This window comes from Micromys minutus, assembly GCF_963924665.1.
Source record: "Micromys minutus genome assembly, chromosome: 11".
Lineage (NCBI taxonomy): Eukaryota > Metazoa > Chordata > Mammalia > Rodentia > Muridae > Micromys > Micromys minutus.
In genome coordinates, this window is record NC_137980.1 from 42,317,400 (window position 1) to 42,337,366 (window position 19,967).

Below are 19,967 nucleotides of genomic sequence, written 5' to 3' on the forward strand. Positions count from 1 at the left end.
TTGTTTTCTGCCATTTGGCTTTACCCAGTCCCACTTCCTGTCTCATGGCACATGAAGCTAGGCATCCACTTAATACTCACCTAAAGGCCACTGTCAGCAGGTTTTTGGTTACCTGAAGTCCAAAGAATATGAACCTAAGCAGAGAACTTGCAGGCCTGAGGGGCCACATTTGTCTCCAGTACCCACTGCCTTGCTTGGTCATGTGGGAACTTCAGGAAACACGGTCTTGTCCACTTAGCTTAAGGTGCGGGCAATAGAAGACCATTCCAGACCTGTCCTGCACTCAGATTATTCCTACTCAAGGCCTGGCCAATCTCCAGCTGCCTCTGTGAGCCTGGAGAGTTGAGGTTTTCTTGGGCCTCAGTTTCCCCACTGGTAAGATGAAGCATTTGGTGTGGATCAGACATTGCTATAAGCCTTCTGGCTGGACCCCCACTATCTTCAGCTGCCAACATCGAACAGTTGTCTGGTTGCGGAAACCCAGGTTGTCTGGAGAGAGCCTCGTGGACCTGTCCTCTCTCCCCTTTTTGAGGGGACTGTGTGCTCCCCTCACCCAGCGCCACCCTCATCACTGTCCTTTACGCAGCTGCTTCTGGGCACAACATTCCTGCTATATGGGCCTCACAGAATGCAAGGCGGGAGGGAAACCTCCCCCATCTCCGACCTCTTCATCTGCATGTTACTCCCGAAGAGCCTGTGAGAGTCCCAGAGAAGACAGTCCGTGAGCCTTCTTGAGGGTCTCCTAGGCACCTCTAACTTATCATGCCTCAAACTACTCCACAGTTCCATACCTTCCCTTAGTCTTCACACACACTCAGCATGGCAGCTCACACTCTGGGCCCTTGTGAGGGAAAGCATTGCCAACCTAGTGTCAGTTGGGACGAAAGTCCCAGTGATGGGTTGCCCGCATTGAGTCAGCCTGTAGGATTGTCTGGGCTCAGGTTTGTCATAGTTAATTGATGTGGAAAGACCCAGCCCACTGTGGGAAGCACCATTCCCTTGGCAGGGGCCATATACTAAATAAGAATGGAGAAATCCAGGTGAGCGCACGCAAAGAAGCAAACACGAATGCATTCCTTTCTCTCTGTTCTTGACTGTGGGTGTGATGCAGCCAGCTGTGCCGAGCTCCTCCCACTGTGAATTCCCTAAAATAATTAGACTATAACCTGGAATTGTAGCTAAAGCAAGCCCTCTCTCCCCAAAGTTGCTGTTTGTCAGAGTGTTTTGCCAACAGGAGAAATGAAGCAGGGCAGGGCTCCTGTGACTCTGTCTTCAGTCCAGAGCACAGAGCAGCAGCAAATCCTGGCAGCTTAGGGAGGAGGGTGACTTGGCTGCTCCTGGAAGGATGGGCAGGTTCTGTTTTCTGTACTTGGTGATGATCGGCCATAGACCATGCATGCTCTTTTTCTGTTGCTCTGCTGCCAAAACTTGTGAGGAGTTGAGCAGGACCTACTGTTGTTCATTGGAGAGTATCAAGAATTGATATGTCTTTTCCCCACTGCCCAGAACACACACATACATCCACATAAAGACACACACACATACTCACATATATATACATACACGCACATACACACATGTCTGCTTAATACATATACACATATACATGCATATTTATCACATATGTACAGTTATATACACACATAACCACATATGCATGCATATAAAAGCACATTCACATACATACATATATACATATACACACATACATACATGAATATATAGAGATACACACATACTACATCATATACAGAGACATAAATGCATACACACCACACACCCTCAAACATATACACATACACAAAGAGACACACACAGACACAGGCCCCACCTACACACCAACTTCCCTGCTGGAGGCAAAGCAGAAAATAATCCTGGCTTGGGATTTGGAACAAAAAACAATGAGAATGTTGGGGGTCTAATTCGATCAAAGGCCACTGTGTGTAGCCTCCCCCTTTGCCAGGAGCCAGAGTCCAGCCCTCCCCATAGGAAGGAAAGCCCCAAGGATGAGCTGCTGGGCCTCTAGGCCACCAGGGGGGCTACTAATGCCAGCCCCCACCTGAGAGCTCTGCTGGGACCTGTCTCAAAGCCAATATTGCTCTTGGAGCCTCCAAGCAGTGTCACACTGGGAGATGCTGACAGTGACCCAGGGGAGGAGCAGGGAGGAGCAGGGAGGAAAGCTGAAGAGGCTGCTGATGCCCCCTCCCTCCTTTTCACTTGGTTTCTTTGCAGCATTACACACTGTGGGGCTTACTGCACAGTCCCAGATTTGGCTTCTCTCTTTTCCCATTCCTCTCTCTTTTTGAGGCAGGGTCATGTCTGTAGCTCAGGCTAGCCTCAAACTTGTGATTCTCCTGCCTCAGTTCTCCAGGTTGTCCTATTGCTCTTATATCGGTGTCCTATATGAAGTTCTTCAGCACCCTTCAGCAAGCCCATCAATGGCAGACAGGGTCCCACGGACATGCCTCTCTCTCACTTGAATAGCTTGGTGGCACAACAGATACCTGGAGTTACATTTAGTTTGCCCTTTGTGTCTTGAGACAGTGTGGCTGAGGGTGACAGTGTGGCCTGAGCCACAACCAGCATCTCTGAGCTTCAGTCTCTTCTGGGCTTGACTTGTTTCCTAACCACTCGAACAGGGACGACAAGGAAGCAAGATGTCTCCCCCAGCGACAGGCTGCCGCAGGGTTTCAGCCGCAGGCTGGCTCTGTGCGTCCCTCACTCAGCTGCGGGCTGGTACTGGAAACAGGCTCCTGGAATCACTACTATAAAGCTACTGTTGCTACATTTGAACCACAGGACAGAACCCTCTGTTCTAAGGCCGGATATCTTATTCTAATCTCTTAACTTCTTCTGGAGCAAGGGAGTCCATCCATGTTTCCTTCTAATATTCTCTGACTCAGCTACGTGCACTTGGGCCTTAGGGGGTCGGCCAGTTTATGTCTCCCACCCACCACAGCCCGGAAGACCCAAAGTGCCCTTTGCAGGCCTGGCCTCCCCACTTGAGGTTGTCCCGCTGCCTTTGATGATGCCGAACTGGGCCAGCTTAGGGTCATGGGAGCAGGTTTCATCACAGCCTGGGACAGGTCCACCCGGAAGTCACTTGCCCTTGGGATTTACAGGAATGCTTTGCTGGGCTGAGTTGGGGGGTGAGCCTGGGATCTCTCCGGTCTCCCTCTCATGCCTGCACGTTCACTGTGACGGCGCTCTCTGCACATTAAGGTACTCGGTCTCTTCCTGTGTGTCACTCGGTACTGTAGATTTGAGTACATTTTTAGTTAAAAGGGGGCTTTTAAAAGTCACAGGTAAAATAAAGTTTTCAAACTTCACTTGCCTGAAGTCAAAGGTAAGTGTGAGAATGAATGAACACGCCGCAGTATCATCTGATTCTGGCAAGAGACCAAAGTCTACATCCCCAACCCAAGTGTGTAATTCCATTTCTTAAGAGCCTGAGGCAGGAGGATTGCCGTAAATTCAAGGCCAACCTGATCTACAAATTTCAGTAAAGTCTCTGCCAATACAAATGTAAAGTCTGAATTTGTTCCCTAGCATTGACATAAAATACACACACATTGTAAACCTGGTGCTGGGGAGGCAGAGACAGGAGGATTCAGCCAGCCTGGCCTGATTGATGAGCCCGGGTCCCAGTGCGACATCTATCATAAAAATTAAAGGGTAATTTAAGATACCCAGTGTCAGCCTCTGCTCTTCACAGGCACACACGTGTACGCATACCTGCATGCACATGTGTATACACATCTACATACACACGTGTACACCCCTGGAACCCCCCCTCACACACTTGTGTATACAATGCTCAAAGCAGCACCATTCCTATCAGCCCAATGTGTGTCAGCTGGTGAATGAATAATAAAATGTGTCACATCACACAATGAAATATTATGTAACAATGAAAAGGAACTTGCACACCAGGACAGGGATACATAGAGACTATGTTGCATGGGAAATGCATACACCATGCAAAGGTGCCGCACTGTCTGATTCTGTGGACACATCTGTCTAGAACAGGAGGAACTCTAGAGCCCGGAAGCAGGTTCTCAGTTGCCAGGGCCCTCTGGATGACTGTTCACTGTGTAGAGCTGGGTCGGGGTGGGGGAACACACATCTCTAAATCTCCCAGGGGTTCCCACATCGCAGCCAAGGTTGGGAACCACCACGCTGGACGTTTCAAAGGTGCTGAAGGCGGGGAACAGCCCGGAGAGTGCGCACACATGTTGAAGTTTGCAGCATCTGCAGGCACCTGGGAGGGAGAGATGCGCACTGGCTGCAACGGCTCTGACGTCGGTGATCTCAAACCTAAGAAAGGCACACGTAGCCGTCCCTTGGTGTCTGTGGTTCCGGAACACCCAAAGGATATTGTTAAGCACAGGATATTATTCATCTGCCTTGTGCAATATGCTATTTCACATACCCTTGGCTTCCCCTCCCCCATATTTTATGTCAGCGCAATGTAACATAAAGTAAGCAGTTGTTACGCTGTATCTTCTAGAGAGTAATAAGAAAAAAAAAACCTGTGCATGTTCAGAACAGGTTTATATTTAGAATATTTGCTCCAGTATGGGTGATAGACCTGGGAAGTCATGAACCCTTGAAGGCCAGCCACACTGTAGATCATGGAGGATTGGCGTGTGAACTCAGGCTGTATTACTGTGGCTTGAGTCCCCATTTTGTGCCCTTGGATAAGTTCGTTGAGCTCTTTGTACCCTTCTGCAAAATGAAGCATCTGAGGACAAGTTTGTAAGGTTGAACTCTCAATGGTTAATGCATGTAATACTGTTAGGACTGAGCCAGGGAGTACTAGGTATTGGTCTTATGAGTAAGGAGGATTTAATTTGACACTCAGGGACACATTACAGGAATCAGAAGCACCATTAATACCTTGACGAAACATTCTGACCAAAAGCAACTTAGGGGAGGGAAGATTTATTTCATCTTCTACTTCCATCACTGAGGAAAGCAACTCAATGAAGAAACCACAGAAGAATGCTGATTTCTGGCTTACTTACTCTCTGGCTCATGCTCACCTAGCTTTCTTTTTTATAACAGCTCGAATCATTTATTGTCAGAGCAAGCTGATCATCCTCAGGGCCTTAGGTGTGCTGGGCTCCTGAGAATCTCAAAACACATCCGCTTGACCCCCACCTTCTTGGGCTTGATGTTCATGCGTTTCCAGACTTCGGCTGTGCTGCGGTCAGCCTTGGTGACTCCACTGAAGTCAAATGTGGTGATATGGGGCAGGTTGCACAGCACATACTGCCTGTACCCCTTTCCTTCCTCTATGGGGTTCCCATGGAGGGTCAGGCTCCGGAGACAAGGGAGGACAGCTAGCTTACTCACCTCCCCTAGGCGATGGATGCTGTTGCCATGAAGGTAGAGGACTCTTAGGCTGATGAATGTTGTTAGGACAGGGTCAATGGAAGTTAAGTCGTGAAGGAGAGGTCAGTCCAGGCCAGATTCTCTGGATGCCACAGAAGCTGTGAAACCACCTGGTTGAAGTCTTTCAGGTCACTGAGGACATTGTTGCTGAGGACTGGGTCAGTGTGTTTCCTGACTTCCAGTGCTTCACTGGCCGTAGACCTGTCCTTGGCTCCAAGCTTACCAGATCTTAGTTCATGCACATGTGTGAACACACATATACACCAGCACACACACACACACACACACACACACACGTGAAAAACACTATTTCCTTCAAGCTCCCATCTGTCCTCAGCTCTCTACAGATTGTTTTCACTGGTTATTTTGCAGCTTGGGAGTTCACCCATATGGCTAGTTTTACTCTGAGTATCTCCTGTCTCCACCTTCTGAGCTCCAGAGTTACAAGAATTAACCCATCTGGCATTTGTGTGGGTTCCGGGGCTTGAACTCTGGTCCCCAAGCTTGCATACCAAATGCCTCATCCATAGACCCAGCTACTGAAGAAACTACATTTCAGCAGAAATGGCAAGATCATTGCAACAGAAAAGCCTCTGCTACTCCAGTTCTAGAGCAAGAGTTCACCTCAGGCAGCGGAGGAGCTAGTCATGTGCTCCACTTTCAAAGGAGGTCTGCAAGTGCCTGCTGCCCAGGATTGTGGCATTCACCATGCACAGTGTGACAAGACACCAAAAGGAAGAGATGCCATCAATGAGTAGATAGATCCCTGTGGAGGAAGGGGCCAGGGGTGAGGTGCTGCAGGAGTGACAGTAATGACACCTGAGATCTGTGTGGGAGGCTGAGGTGGTGCACATACACCTACAACACATGAGGAATGAGACCAACGAATGAAGAGACGTCCTTGCTTCCTTGAAGTCCAGACCATGGCTACCAGAGGCTGAGTGAGATGCGGGGGGGGGGGGTATCTGAGGGTCAGCCATGCATGGCATTTCAGACCTTCACAAATGTGCAGAGTCACAACCCTGCCACCATCACATGAATGACAACAGTACTATCTGGAAGACTCTTTCCAGCCCCAGGTTATGGAGAGGCCTTGGTGGAAACAGGTAACCCCCCAACAACCACAAGACTTATGGCAACTCAGCCTTACAGAAGGGAGGTGCTGCCTGCCACCACCCCTAGTTCAGATACTGGGAGCCAAAGAGCTCTGGCTTGCCCACAATCCCGTCCTATCCTGCTTCAGGGAGCTTCCAGCTCCTGTCTCAGAGCATTTGAAGCCAGAGGAAACTGAGGCCACACAGAGTCCGAGGCCCGGGAAGGCCGATTGCCTCCTGAAGGGAAATGGGACGGACACCATTCACCTTCACACAGAATGTTTATGGTGTGTTCAAAGATTAATAAACAAAAGTGATCGTGGGGCCGGAGAGTCAACATTACAGAGGATCAGAGTTTGGTCCTCAGTGCCCACAACCTCATGACCAAACCACCTGTAACTCCTCTTCTGGGCTCTGTGAACATTCTTGTGATAGACACTCACACAGACGCATGAATGAAAAAAAAATAGTTCCTTAAAAATGTGACTATCAAGGGAATCAGTAGATCTTGGGGTGGCTTAGGTTCTTAAAACCTGGGACTTAAAACTTGGACAAAAGTAATTTTTAAAAAATAGAGCAGCATTTATAAGTAAACAGGACCACTCCTCTGAGACTTGAAACTGTGACAAACCAATGAAGAAGTTATGGTCACAGGCGGGACCTCGCGCACAAGGACTGAGCCGTGTAGCAAGTGGATATAGTGAAGACCAAATCAGCAAAACCAAAGGCAGGGCATCAAGGGGACACGCGGAGGGAAAAGGCAGAAAAATGTGGAGGAATCTGAAATTTGCATGCTAACTAACGCCGAGTGCTCTAACATCACTGGTAGTTAGAAAGACAGGGAAAAGTGTGGGCTGAAGGAAGCATTTGAAGGGACAATGGTTGGGTCCATGTCACAGATGCCAGAAGACACAGATGCAAAGAAATCCTAAGCCAAACCCAAATCAAGGCCATGACACCAAGGGGTCTTCCCAAACAGCCAGTTAAGACGCACCATCAGCAGGGGACCATGATAAAATCCATGGGGGATTGTCAGCGGCACCCTGGGAGATGTAAGCGCAATGTGTCCCCTTTCTCTCTGTTCCCCCTTTCCTTCCCCCCTCTTTCTTGTGTATACTTTATTTCATTATGAAAGAGAGAGAGAACACAGAGGACTATTTGTAGGAATCATTGCTCTCCTTCTATGGTGGGTCCCAGGGACCAAACTCAGGTTGCCAGGCTTGGAGTTGCCTTTACCTGCTGAGCCACCTCACCGGCCCCCTCTTCTGTATTTTGTTTTAATCCCTGTGTGTGTGCATGGCATGTGTGTGTATGTGCACAGACATGTGAGAGTGTGGGCACGTGTTGTTGGAAGACTGCGCTGGTCGTCACTTTCCATCTTGTTTGAGAGAGTGTTGAGTTGCTGCGGCTGTACTGAAGCCAGCCACGTTAACGAGAGCTGGGGTTCTCTAAGCCTGAAGTTGAGACAAAGACCATAACATGGATGATTCCAGATGTTTGCAGAGGAGCAGCAACGTTAAAAATGGATAAGCAAAGGGGGCACGTGGACCAACGAGGCCTTCACATTTTACAGGAACTGGTAAGTGACCATGCCTATCAGTTATAAGCTGTGGCTAAGCAATGTACTGGACCAAAATCCCCCACAAAAATGACAAAAAGCAAGAAACTTCCCAACAAGGCTCTTTCTCCACAGAAACCGCTCAGGACCCAGTAGCCAGGACAAGGTGCCCATTGACAGTAACTAGTCACTGTGGAGAGTTGTCAGGCTCCCAGCGAGGGTGGAGGACCCACTCAGGGCAGAATGCAGAGTCAGGCCTCGTGCCCCCTGCTTTGCATGGCCAAGGCCTTAGGTTCCCTCCCAGCGTCTCTAGGGAACAGAAGAGTCCGGCCAGTCCATCCCTGCTCAGCAGTCAACGGAGGGTGTGGAGAAGCCGGGGCCCGGGAGCTGCTGGCGGGAATGTAAAAAGCGCAGCGTAAGAGCAAAGTTCCCGTTTTCCTAAAATAGTGGAGGTTGGATCATAAGCTGACCTAGCAGATGCTCATTTGGAAACGGGGGGTGGGGGGCGCTGGCACACTTCTGTAATGCCAAAACTCAAAAAGTAGAGGCAGGAGGATGGCAGTTAAAGGCCGTCCTCAGCTGCATTCAGGCCAGCCTGGGCTAAATGAAAGCCTGTCCCAACACACACACAAGCAGGTCAATCAATCTGTCACTTCGAAGGGAAAACTCCCAGCCACAGGTGACTGGGCCCTTTGCACGAAGCACTATCTCATTTACATTCCCCCCACCAACCTCCAAGTCTGGAAGAGGCTGCAGCCATGGTCACTAAAGGTCACAGCAGCATGGTCTATCCTTACAGGGTCTGAACTGGCCTGACAGTGCTGAGGCCTTTAGCCCCACCTGGGCTTTGCTCCAATTCCCACGTGAGTCCAGAGTGGGACATGGGGGCGGGGAGGCGGTGCTTGGTGGGGGGTTCCCTGCTCCTTGTCCCGGATTCTCCCCGGCCCAGGAGGCGCGGCCGGGGCGGTTCCACGTGGCTCCTCCCCGCCCCTCGGGGCTTTAGGTCCCGGCGGCCCGGCCACTGAGGGGCAGTCGGGCCGCCCGGTCTCCGGTGATCCGCGCGGATGGCGGCGCTGGCGGCGCTGGCCAAGAAGGTGTGGAGCGCGCGGCGCCTGCTGGTGCTGCTGCTGGTGCCGCTGGCTCTGCTGCCCATTCTCTTCGCCCTGCCGCCCAAGGTACGGTGGCCCCGGGTCCAGACCCTTCCGTCTTGAGCCTGTCTCCCTCTAGGAGCATCGGCTCTCCTTCTCCCTTCCTTGCCTGCCTCTCCCTGGTCTGCCTCTCTTCCCCACTTCTAAACGAATTCTGAAGTTTGAGCTCTGACCAATTGCTCGGTGCTTTTAGGGCATAGATAGTCCTTCGCGGAACTGTGTGACCTGTCGCCAGTCACTTAACCTCTCTGAACTTTGGTTTATGTACCCCTACCTAGAAAGAGGGAATATGATAATGCAACATAGGCTCACGGTGAATATCAAGGAGTCTGTATGTGTCGGTGTCTTAGAACTAAGCCCCGTATGTAGTAAGCACCCGAAGTACTAGCTGCTTTTGCTCTGTCACAGTTGCTCAATGGTTGGAGAACTTGAGCGCTTCCTAGAGGAGGCGTCACCTGTCCTGTGTCACCTCTGAAAAAATTCCCTTCAGCGCACCCCTCCTCACTTAAGCTGAAACAGCTAAGGCTTGGAGACAGCAGGGAAGCCCCCCCTCTCCAGGTGCTCATGTCTGAGAGCCCAGGTCCTCTGCTGTTTCCAGAGTCCAGCGCTCTCGCAGTGACAGCTGGAGTGAGTTTCTAGGGACTCCAGCACCTGAGCCCAGCCCATCAGGAGTCCCAGAAAGGAACGAAGCCCATCACACTAAGTGGCTTCTTCCAGAAGGAGCTTGGCCACATCACCACAACACTGACTGAGCTAACCAAAGTTCACAAAAATAAAGGAGAGGGGATGCTGTCAATTAATAAGTGACACCCAAGAGCAGGCAGCCGAGCCCCAGGGAGTTGCCCGCTGCAGAAGGCCTCCTGCGTGCGTGCTTGACAGGGAGCGGTGACCACAGATGGGCCGTGCACAGCAAGTTCTTTAGTGCTCAGTTATCTAGCCCATCAGACTCTGTTGACATTGAAGAGAGCAAATAAATGACCTCAGAAGGAGTAGGGTCACCCTTGCCAAATGGGGCCCTGGGCGAATCACCAGCCTGGGGGCTCCCAGTCCCCTTCCTTTCCAAAGTCTCACTTTCTTTGGCTTTAAGAATGAGATGATGATCTCTATGCCTCTGGGAATCAGTGTTGAGGTTGATTGAGGCAGGAGGATGGGGGGGGGGTTGAAAAGGTGGAAGGTCAAGCCAGGACACTGGTTGTGTGGCCCAAGGAGGTCCGGATAGAGGCAGTGGATGAGTAGGAGCCGTATGACTGCAGGGGACTATGGCTGATGTGTGCTCTGCCCCAGAGGCAAAAATTGCAAGAGCGGATCCAGTGCGGGTCTTAGACAAGTCCTGCCAAGAGAAAGGGACATCCCCACCTTGGCTCTAACTGGATAGAGCACCACAGCCGCCTCGTGTTAGATGGGTGGATGGCAGGGATTCTGGCCAGCCTCATCAGGAAGGGGCTCTGGACAGGCTCTGGAGCAGGGTCCTCTGATGTCCAGCCAGGGAGGAGCCTGTGTTTGTCTTCCTCCTTGACGGGTGAAGAAGTGAATGGCTACTCAATGCTGCCCAGGGTAGCCACAGGCCGGGAATAGCAGTGCGTGTCTCAACACACATCTCAAACTTTTAAGATGTCGTGCGATTTTTGTGTCTTACTTTTGGAGTAACTCAGTGGTGAGGTTCTCAGGCATGCGTAGACAACACGGGATGGCAGGGTCAGAAGATCACACAGCACTGGGCTGGCACCTTTGTGACCAGGGAAGGACCACTCATGTGTTTGTGGCTCCCTAGAGAGAACTGTTTTTATGGCCCTAGATGTCACTGCCTCTAAGTGACTGACAGGCCAGAGCCTGGCCTTGGGAGGCAGGTGGATCAGTTTCAGTGAGGAGACTTGGCATCTTTGCATTCGGAGAGGTTTACATGATTTTCCTCAAGCTGATAAGAGCTGGTGTGTCCTACCCTTTGTTGTGAATTGTGGTTCCACGGAAGCAATTACGGGTTCATAGCTGCCAGGCAGTGTAGACACGGCCTCCCTAAGGCTGCAGGGCCAATCTGAAAAATGCTTATGGCATCTCAGAGTGTCTGTAGTGTCTGCTCCATTTGCCTTGTCAGATGGCCTCCTAGTCTCTGAGCCCCAGGTGTGCCAAGGCCACCAAACAGGTGGCATTGGACAGACATGGCCTGGAAATCCTTGAGAGTGACAGGTACCAGACATGGGAAGAAACTTGGAAGACCAGGGTGTCTGCCATTTGGTATGTTATGGAGTAATGGGGGCTGCCCCAACTCAACTCTGGCTTTCTACCTCTGTGATCCCTCTAGACCACATACTCTGATGTTCTATAAGTCACTGGTCCAGAAGGAGCTGGTCTACTGTGGAAAGCTGGGGTTAGGAAGAGAGGCTCCTAGCATATACTATGACTAAGGTATGAGTTGGGAGGGAAAGTTCGAGCCAAGCTGAGCCCTAGAATTCTCAGCCCCCAGGGGATCTTTTTCCATGACCCCAGGGGTTGCCAGCAACAGATCTGTTGTGTTTTCCACTAAAGGCCATCTCTGGAGGTAGAAGCAGGCCAGTGACCTGGAAAGCTAGTGGGCCTGTCTACTTGCAGAATAGCTTCCTTCCCTCTGGTTCCAGGCCCCTGGCCACTGTGAGTTCTTCACCACTGGGTGACTCTGAGGGTGCTCCAAGGAAGGGTGGCTGGGGAAGTTCTAGGTGGGACAACTATAGAATGTTGCACAGTTGGTACACTGAGCAAGCTACAGTGAGGCTAAATCGAGCCTTGGGGCACAGCTGGATCTCCCTAGGGAAGCCTCCTGCTTCAGAATTTGCCCATAGGTGTCCTCTGGAAAGGCTTGACCTGGGGGGGGGGCATGGGCAGTGATGGGGGGTTTGTAGTTCATCTGCAAGTCCAGAGGTACCATTTCTTCTGTTTGGCTTATTCTTTTGCCAGTGGGTGGCCATGAGAAGGCTTTCTTTCCCCTGGGATTTTCTTTCAACATGGCTGAAATGCTGTCTGTCTTCCTGGTTATTCTTTGGGTCCCATGATGACACAGTAACTGTGGACACACGGAAGCCTTGTGACCTTTTAACTCAATATTTAAGAATGGTGGCACTCACATTGTCAGATAAGGGAAACTGAGGCTCAGAGAACATTCGTGACAGATGAATAAGGACCCTAAGATGAGGAAATGGAAGGGCTGTCTCTGGGCTTGAAGGCTGAGTTTCTGAACCTCATTTTCCTCCTTGGTAAGAAAGGGCTCCCATCTCAATGGACTGTGCACTCAGACAAAGTTCAGGGAAATACGGGGCTGGGGCATTTGTTGTCATAACAACAGTCAGGTCCTTGCCCCTCCCCACCTGGGCTTGGATATCACACCTCAGCTCATTTTGGCCCTGGAGGGGACTTAGGACGGCCATCCTTATCCACTGAGGAGATGCAGACAGAGGAGCTGAGTGAACACCTCACACAGCTGCTGAGCACCACTCCAGTGCCTGCCCATCCTCTCTAGGCTCCGAGCATCGGAAGACAAAGCAACCAGGCAGTGCCAGTCCCTGGTGGAGATTCCTGGACAAACAGTAGAATTCCAGCCCTGTGGGTCAACTTCTGCTACCAGGCCTTGCCAAGTGGTCTTATTCTCTTAACAGCATTTCACCGAAGCCCAGGGAGGCATAGGGGCGCGGGAGGGAGAGGGAAGGGGCTGTATGAGAGGGGCTGACAGCTCAGGTTATAAAGCACCCTTGAAAGTATGAGACCCCAGAACACATGAGAAAATGTGGACAGATGTCCTGTGCACCTGTGATCCTTTGCTGTGGAAGGCAGAGCCAGGGGCGTTCCTGGGACTCACTGGCCAGCCAGGCCAGCCTAATAAGTGAGCTTCAGGCCACTGACAGACTGTGTCTGGAGGAGGCCAGTGGCCTTCCTGAGGATGTCCTCTAGCCTCCAGATAAGCGTGTGCATTATATTTGAACACACACACACACACACACACACACACACACACCATTGAATCCTAGAAAGTTAGGAACGGGGTCTGACTCTATCTCCTGGTGTAAACGCCATCTGCACAACTCTGCCGTCCACTTGATCACACTTGTTTACTTCTTAAAAGAACAGGAGCCTGTCCTGCCCTCCCCCTCCCTTCTAGAAAACGTCAATACACTGTCTTACAGGGGAGCCTTTGTGTGGGGTCCGTGTATGAAAATCCAAGATGTAAGGACTGAATGAACAGAGAACAGCACACACACACACACACACACACACACACACACACACACACACACACACGTGATAGCAGAGACCAAGAGTCGGCTGGAGCCTCAGAACTGGATCTCACCCCAGGGCTTGCCCTGTACATGGGTTTCCCTTTGTCTGAACCACACTGCTCTCTGAGTAGTCTGCAAGGCTGTCTTCTTCAGTTTACCTGTGTGGTTCACATCACCTCGTCCAAGTCCTTCCCTTTGGGTCCTACCTAAAAGGGAGAAGGAAAGATCCACACACCTTACTGTCTTCTCTGCCCCTTTTCCCGACAACCTTTATCACCAGCCAGCAATCTGTCACATATTAAGTGATGGATCTGTAGGCAGGCCACCCAAGGGAGGTCAGCTCCAGGAGGGCAGGGTTCTCTGTCCCTACCTCGGTGTCTTTAGACAGCATAGGGCCTGATGTGTAGTAGACACTCAGCAAATCCATGTTGCATAAGAGAACAAAGGAATGCTGATCACCAGCCAATCTCTTGCCGTGCGCTGTTCACAAATCCTCCCGTGACCCTGGTGAGGAGCTCCCGTGGTCCTCTCTGTCCGCCCCGGGGTGAGGCCAAAGTCTTGCTTGTCTCCAGGCCTTTTGCCTTGTTTACCATGGTGTTTGGGTGACAGGGACAGACAAGCTTTTACCTAGGGTCAGGCTGGCAAGCCAGAAGGCATCTGTCCCATGGATCGTTCCTAGCCTGAGTGGATGGGGGCGGGGAGGAGGGCAGGCCACTGTTGGCTGTGCTGAAAGAGGCAGGGAAGTGGGCCTCCCTCTATCCTACCCTAAACTTCAGGGAACCCTGACCCCAGAGGGCGGGAACAAGCAGGAGCCACACTGGCTGAACATGTACTTCGAGTCTGGCTAAGAGCCTACTATGTGCATGGCACGTTATATTCAATGGAGCCGGTCCTATGACATTAGACAAGGCAGCCTCCAGGGCCCAAGGCAGTAGAGCAACTTGGACATTAGCAGAGGTCTCAAGTCACTCCTGGGTCCTGCCCGGCACTGTCACCTGCCTGCCACTTCTCCTTGTGGTGCTGGGATTTATGAGCTCCTAGCCATGGGGTGACTGTCATGGGGGAATAAGTTCTTTACACTCACAGGTGCCTAGGAACAGGAGCAGGCCACCGTGCCACCAAAAGTACCCAGGAAGCCCAGGGTCTGCAGGAGGCAGAGGCAAGGACATAGGGCTGCTGGAGCCACATTCACAGGAACGAAAGCTGAGGCAGGACTACAGGTCAAGACCGGTAGGACCTCAGTGAGCTATGGGACACAGGGCTGTCCCCAGATGGTGACTGGCCCTGGGTGATTTGAGGAAGTGAACGGCAGCTTGGAGTCTGGAGCGGGCTCTACAGTGGTTATTTTACCGGGTGAGCAGTGGTGCTGGCTTCTTATTTCTAGGGGTCAACACACATTGGGTGGTACAGCCCTCCAGCTGTCAGACCACCAGAGGCAGGAACCAGGAAGCTCGATCCGAACCCTCTCTGCCCTCGTTTTTTTCTTTTCCCACCTGTGTCTGCCTCAGGACTTTGGCACCTGCTCTGCCTCTGGAATTCTCCTGCCCTAATCAGCTGCAGCTGGAGGGCTATGGCTATTGAAGTCTTAGGCCCAAGGACACCACCTCTGAGGAGTCCTCCTGGATGACCACTCTAAAAACGTTGCCCCACTCATCCCCTATGCCCCTTCATTGTGTGCTCAGCACCGTGTCCTGTCTGTTGTCTTGTTCCGTATCCACATCTCACTCTGGGCCGGGGGTAGTGTCGGGGCAAAGCTTCATTTGCCACAGTCCCCTCTGTGTCTCTAAAGTCTAGAATTTAGCCCGACACGTGAAGGCCACTTAGCAACAGCAGGGTGGGCAGACATGGGTTTAAACATGGGTCCTGCTTTCAGAGTATGTCTCCCTCTTAAAACCCCTGGCACATCTGGGCCATGGCACATTTGAGCAGAAAACAGCAGCTCCTGCTTCTTTAGGTGGGAGTCAGAGGTGAGGAGACAGAGGGAAGCCATGGTGGTCTCCTCACAGGGACCCCTGGGACTCCCAGAACATCCTAAGAGCCCTCCTGGCTAGGTGGCCAGCCGCCCGTCCCTTGTGGGCTCCCCTAGCTCTGGGCCTCAGCCTCAGTCCTCTGAGGCCTGGCCAGCGGCTCCACTGCTGCCAGGTGTGTAAACAGGCCAGCACGGCTCGGCAGGGAGCTAGACCGAGTGTCCTGACCCAGCCCCACAGGACGGTGCCCTCTGAGGAGCAGAGGGTTCTGATACCCCCAGACCCTGAAGACGCCAACCCCCTGCCCCCATGCAGGTGCGCCAGGGACTTGGGAGGAGACACACGTGGTCACTCAGCTTCTTGGTGAGCTGTTTTCCTCTCCAGCAGAGTGGCTCAGTGAAACCCACTCGCCAAGAGAACAAAAATGCCTGGTGCTCCGCAGGTGCAAAGTCAGGGTCCCGTGCCTGTGCCTCACAAACCCACATCAGGTGTGGCCGCAAGCCAAAAGATACAGACACTGGAGAAGGAACCTCCAAGCCAGCATGCCCTTGCCACCCAGACTGGTGGGGACCCACAGTTTCCTGAGGAGGCCTTAATTCACAGGGCTGAGGGGGGCCTCTGTTCACTGTGTCGGGTTTCCTCTGCAGAGAAATGCAAGCACCCAGGAGGCTCCAGGGAGGGACCTCTTCCCGTTTCCCAGAACTCCTTTAAGAACCACAGCTCAGAGCAGTGGGAATGGCACGTGACTTTGATCCCAGCACTCATGGCTGAGGTGGAGGCAGAGGCAGGGGGACCTCTGTGAGTTTGAGGCCAGCCTGGTCTACAGAGTGAGTTCCAGAACAGCCAGGCAGAAACCCTGTCTTGAAAGATAAAAACAAAACAAAACAAAAACAAACAAAAAGAATTACAGCTCAAGACTCACATGTCAGCTCAGGGATGTTCAGGGCAGCTCCAGAGTGTGTGTGTGTGTGTGTGTGTGTGTGTGTGTGTGTAACAACCAAAGCACAGAAAGGACCAGGCATTTCACTGAGCTTCCCTGGATGGTTCGTGGCGAATTAAAACTACTTTGAGGTAGCCTCTCACTCCAGTCACCATAGCTGTCAAGAAATCTGACAACCTGGGGGCTGGAGAGATGCCTCAGTGGTTAAAAATGCTCCTGACAATTGCAGAAGTAAGTATTAAAAATATTAAAGAAATCTGACAAAAGTGTTGGAGAGAATGTGAAGAAAGAGGAACCTTTATTTATTGCTGGTCAGTATACAAATTCATAAACACATCATGGCAACATGTTTGGAAGTTCCTCAAAAACTTTTTAAAAAGAACTAACATGAGACAGCTATTCTGCTCCTGGGATATACCCCCCCCCCAAAAAAAAACCCACGTCCTGCCACGTGCATTTGGCTGATGGCTAAGAATATCGAACACTTTCAAAATTAGGGATTGGCTATTCATGGTTCTTTGGCTTTTTCTTTTCTTTTCTAACTGTCGATTCAATTATGTGCCCATTTACTGATTGGCAATTCTGTTTCCTTAATATTTAATTTCTGCAGTTTGTAAATTCTGATACTAGCCTGTCTGAAGCGGAGCTGATAAAGATGGCCACCCGTTCCAAGAAACTCCCTGTGCTGTCGTTTCCTTCTCTGAACTCTGACTTTTATTTCCACAGAGTCCTAGCTGTTGGTACGTGGGTCTGGCTCCCAGGCTGCAGGGGTCTGGTCAGAAGGTCCTTGCCGACCCTGCTGTGTTGACAAGTATTCGTTTGGCTAGTGTCTAGAAGTTTCAGCATTCGGCTCTCAAAACCAGGGTCTTTAATCCATCTCAAATTGGTTCTGAGGCAAAGTGAAAGATATTACCTAATCTTCCGCAGGTGGATACCCAGTTTTGTCACCCCTGGTTAAACAGGCTATCCTTTCTCCAATGTATGGTTTTGTCTCCTTTGTGAAAAACTAGGCATCTGTAGCTTTGCCGGTTTATTTCTGGGTCCCCAGATCTGTTGGGGTCTCCTCCTCTGCTCTCCTGCAGCACCAGGTTGCCTTTATCACTGTAGCTCTGTAGTATAGTCTGAGACCAGGTGGTAGTGAACCTTCCAGCCGTGTCTGCTCCTTACGTCTGCTTTGACTCTTTGTGGTTCCATATGATTTTTTGGGGGGAGGGGGTTTCTAGCTCCAGAACCAAAGCCCTACCATATCTCCCTTCTGTCCAGATACAGGCTGTAGGAATCTTTATTGACCAAATGAGGACAATTTGAAGGGCAAGGTTACATAGCCCTTGGTATAGGTGAGGATTTCCTCATCCCTGAGGCAACCAGGGCCAGTATTGAGTATTATAATAGATAGCAACATCTACAAGGGTTTTAAATTAAGGAACAAGGCTTCCACAGCAGAGGCTGGTAAACGTGAGAACCCACTCATAGGCCTAGACATTCGGGTACAGAGTTCAGCATTACAATGCATATCAACAGACCAAACTACAACATAACTAGGGGGGGATCTACTTTGAAAGGGATATTTTTTTCTCTTTTGAATGGGATGCCTTTCCTAGTTTCTTCCTTAGAGGGTACAGGAGAGGATGAGATGCAGGAATGTGACACAGGGAACATTTCTCTCTCAGCCTATCCAACAGCTATCCCTTGTCACCTCAGTGCCACACAACTGCTCCAAGAACACCTGTGCCAGTCATGGGTCCATGGAGGCCACTATTAAAGCTCCTGGCCACGGCCTTGGTTTACAGTAGCTCCGTGTCACTCAGGGTCACTGTCTTTTCCTGATAGTGGGAAGCACAAAACCACTATCTTTTGAGAGGACACATCACATGGCAGACCCAAAGGTCCTCTTTAGCCATGCACTGACTCCCTCACTCGTCCCGGCAACTCTGTCCAGAGATGGGTAAACTGAGGCATGGGGCATGTTCAGCACCTCCTCTGTCCACAGGGATGGTCAACATAAGATAAAGCCATGGAGGAAGCAAGGCAGTCTGCACCCACGGGCTTCTGACCTCCGAGGTGGGTTCCGGCGCCCTCTGCAGTCGGGGCCTCTGACTCCTCACACAGGAAGGTTCCAGTAGAGGAAATGAGAGGATGACCCTCATCAGAAAGGGTTCCATGAGCCCTCCCACTTCCTCCCTGCGTGGCTTTGCATAGAGGGTCAGCAGAGCCGAATGCAGGCACCCTCTTGCTGGAAGGAGAAACTGTGGCCGGAAAGGTTCTGTCAGATGCACACTCAGCGTTCACAGCTGAGACGTATACCTGGGGCACTTTGTTATACAATTCATAGTGGGTCTCTACTATTCTCCCCAGAACTTACCCTTCCATGGTTCAGGCCCAGAAGTCACCAGCAGGGTGGGTAGTGGTTGGGGAGTCCACCATCGTCTCTCCTGATTGCTTCTTATTCCACACAGGGACGAAGGAGTTAAAGGGGGCAGAGAAAGCTTTCATCCCCTCTGCCCCTAGTTCCCCAGAACCAACAACTAACAGCTTTCAGGAGAAGCTGGGGAGAGGGGAGGGTAACAGAGGGATATCGGGTGGTGGAAGGCGGAATAGGCTTTTCTTTGCTACCTCCTCCTTTTCAAGGGAGGCACCATCTAGCTCCCAGGAACCCAGAAGGCAGAGGGCTTGAGCCTGGAGATGACCAGGGCCAGGAGAATCAGAATGGCCCCACTCCCCAGTCCTTACCTTTCCATGATCCTCTGGGGCCAGGTGGCACCCGAGGCTCAGCTCCCACTGATGCTCAGCTTTGCTAAGGGCAAAGCCAGACTTCTAGGGACACTAAAGAATTAACGTGTGTGTGGCAGGGCTGGTCTCCATAATACCTTGCTTCTGGAGAACCCCAGAGACTTCCAGAGTCCTAGCTTGGAGTGCTATTAGCTAATCATTCCCCTGGGTAGTCGTCTTCAGTGTCCCTGCCCTGTCTGGCACAAATGCCCCTTTTACAACATTTCCCAGTGCAGCCATCTACTGATAGATTGATATCTATCCACCAGGTGATATGGATATCACCTCCAGGTAATAGATAAGCAACACTGCTCTGAGCCTCAGTCTGTTCATCAACACAATGGGCCCATCTTTCCAGGATTCACACAGTGGAACCGGGGGCAGACTCCAGAGCCCCTGGCTGTGGTTGAATCCAGCCCAGCTACTTGACTGAGCTGCCATGGCTGTAATAATCACCTTGAGTGTGCTTCTGGCCTAACCCTCCCTACCTCAGTTTCCCCTTTAGCATGAGGGAGCCTGTAGACAGCTCTGTTGACTCTCTAAGCTAGCCATCCAGGAAGGAAGCAGAAAGGCATGGCAGAACCTTTCCTGCTGAAGGTCTTGTGCTGTGGACTGAGCAGGGCCTGCCTCCCATGAACTGGTGCCTCCCGTAGAGTCCCTTCCGGGGTTGTTATGGACTCCAGCAGCAGGTGGCATGGTGGTTTCTGGCAATCTTGTTCTTCCATTTCCTGGCTGTTTGGACTTGGGAAAGTGCCTCAGTTTCCCTATGCTGCACTTTCCGCCTATGTAAAATGAAGAGACTGTTGGGAAGGAGCTCGCAGGGATAAGGGGAAGCTTGGTTAGTGTATTGAAG

The 19,967-nt window shown here is 51.3% G+C and overlaps 1 protein-coding gene and 1 pseudogene across 3 annotated transcripts in view; one reads left to right on the plus strand and one right to left on the minus strand.

The window, feature by feature from the left end:
- Nucleotides 1–5,103: 5,103 nt before the first annotated feature.
- LOC308427411 (leucine-rich repeat-containing protein 51-like) lies at nucleotides 5,104–8,809 on the minus strand (annotated as a pseudogene). Its single transcript has 2 exons — nucleotides 8,782–8,809; nucleotides 5,104–5,625 (listed from the first exon to the last, which is right to left on the minus strand). The product of its transcript is annotated as a leucine-rich repeat-containing protein 51-like (transcript).
- Nucleotides 8,810–9,113: 304 nt separating this feature from the next.
- Nucleotides 9,114–19,967, plus strand: part of SLC13A3 (solute carrier family 13 member 3) — a gene marked incomplete at both ends in the record, with an annotated part of 63,487 nt that continues 52,633 nt past the window's right edge. For both annotated transcript variants that reach the window (XM_080924764.1, XM_080924765.1), the window contains one exon: nucleotides 9,114–9,224. In XM_080924764.1, the coding sequence (XP_080780890.1) occupies nucleotides 9,114–9,224 (111 nt within the window). The remainder of the gene's footprint in view (nucleotides 9,225–19,967) is intronic.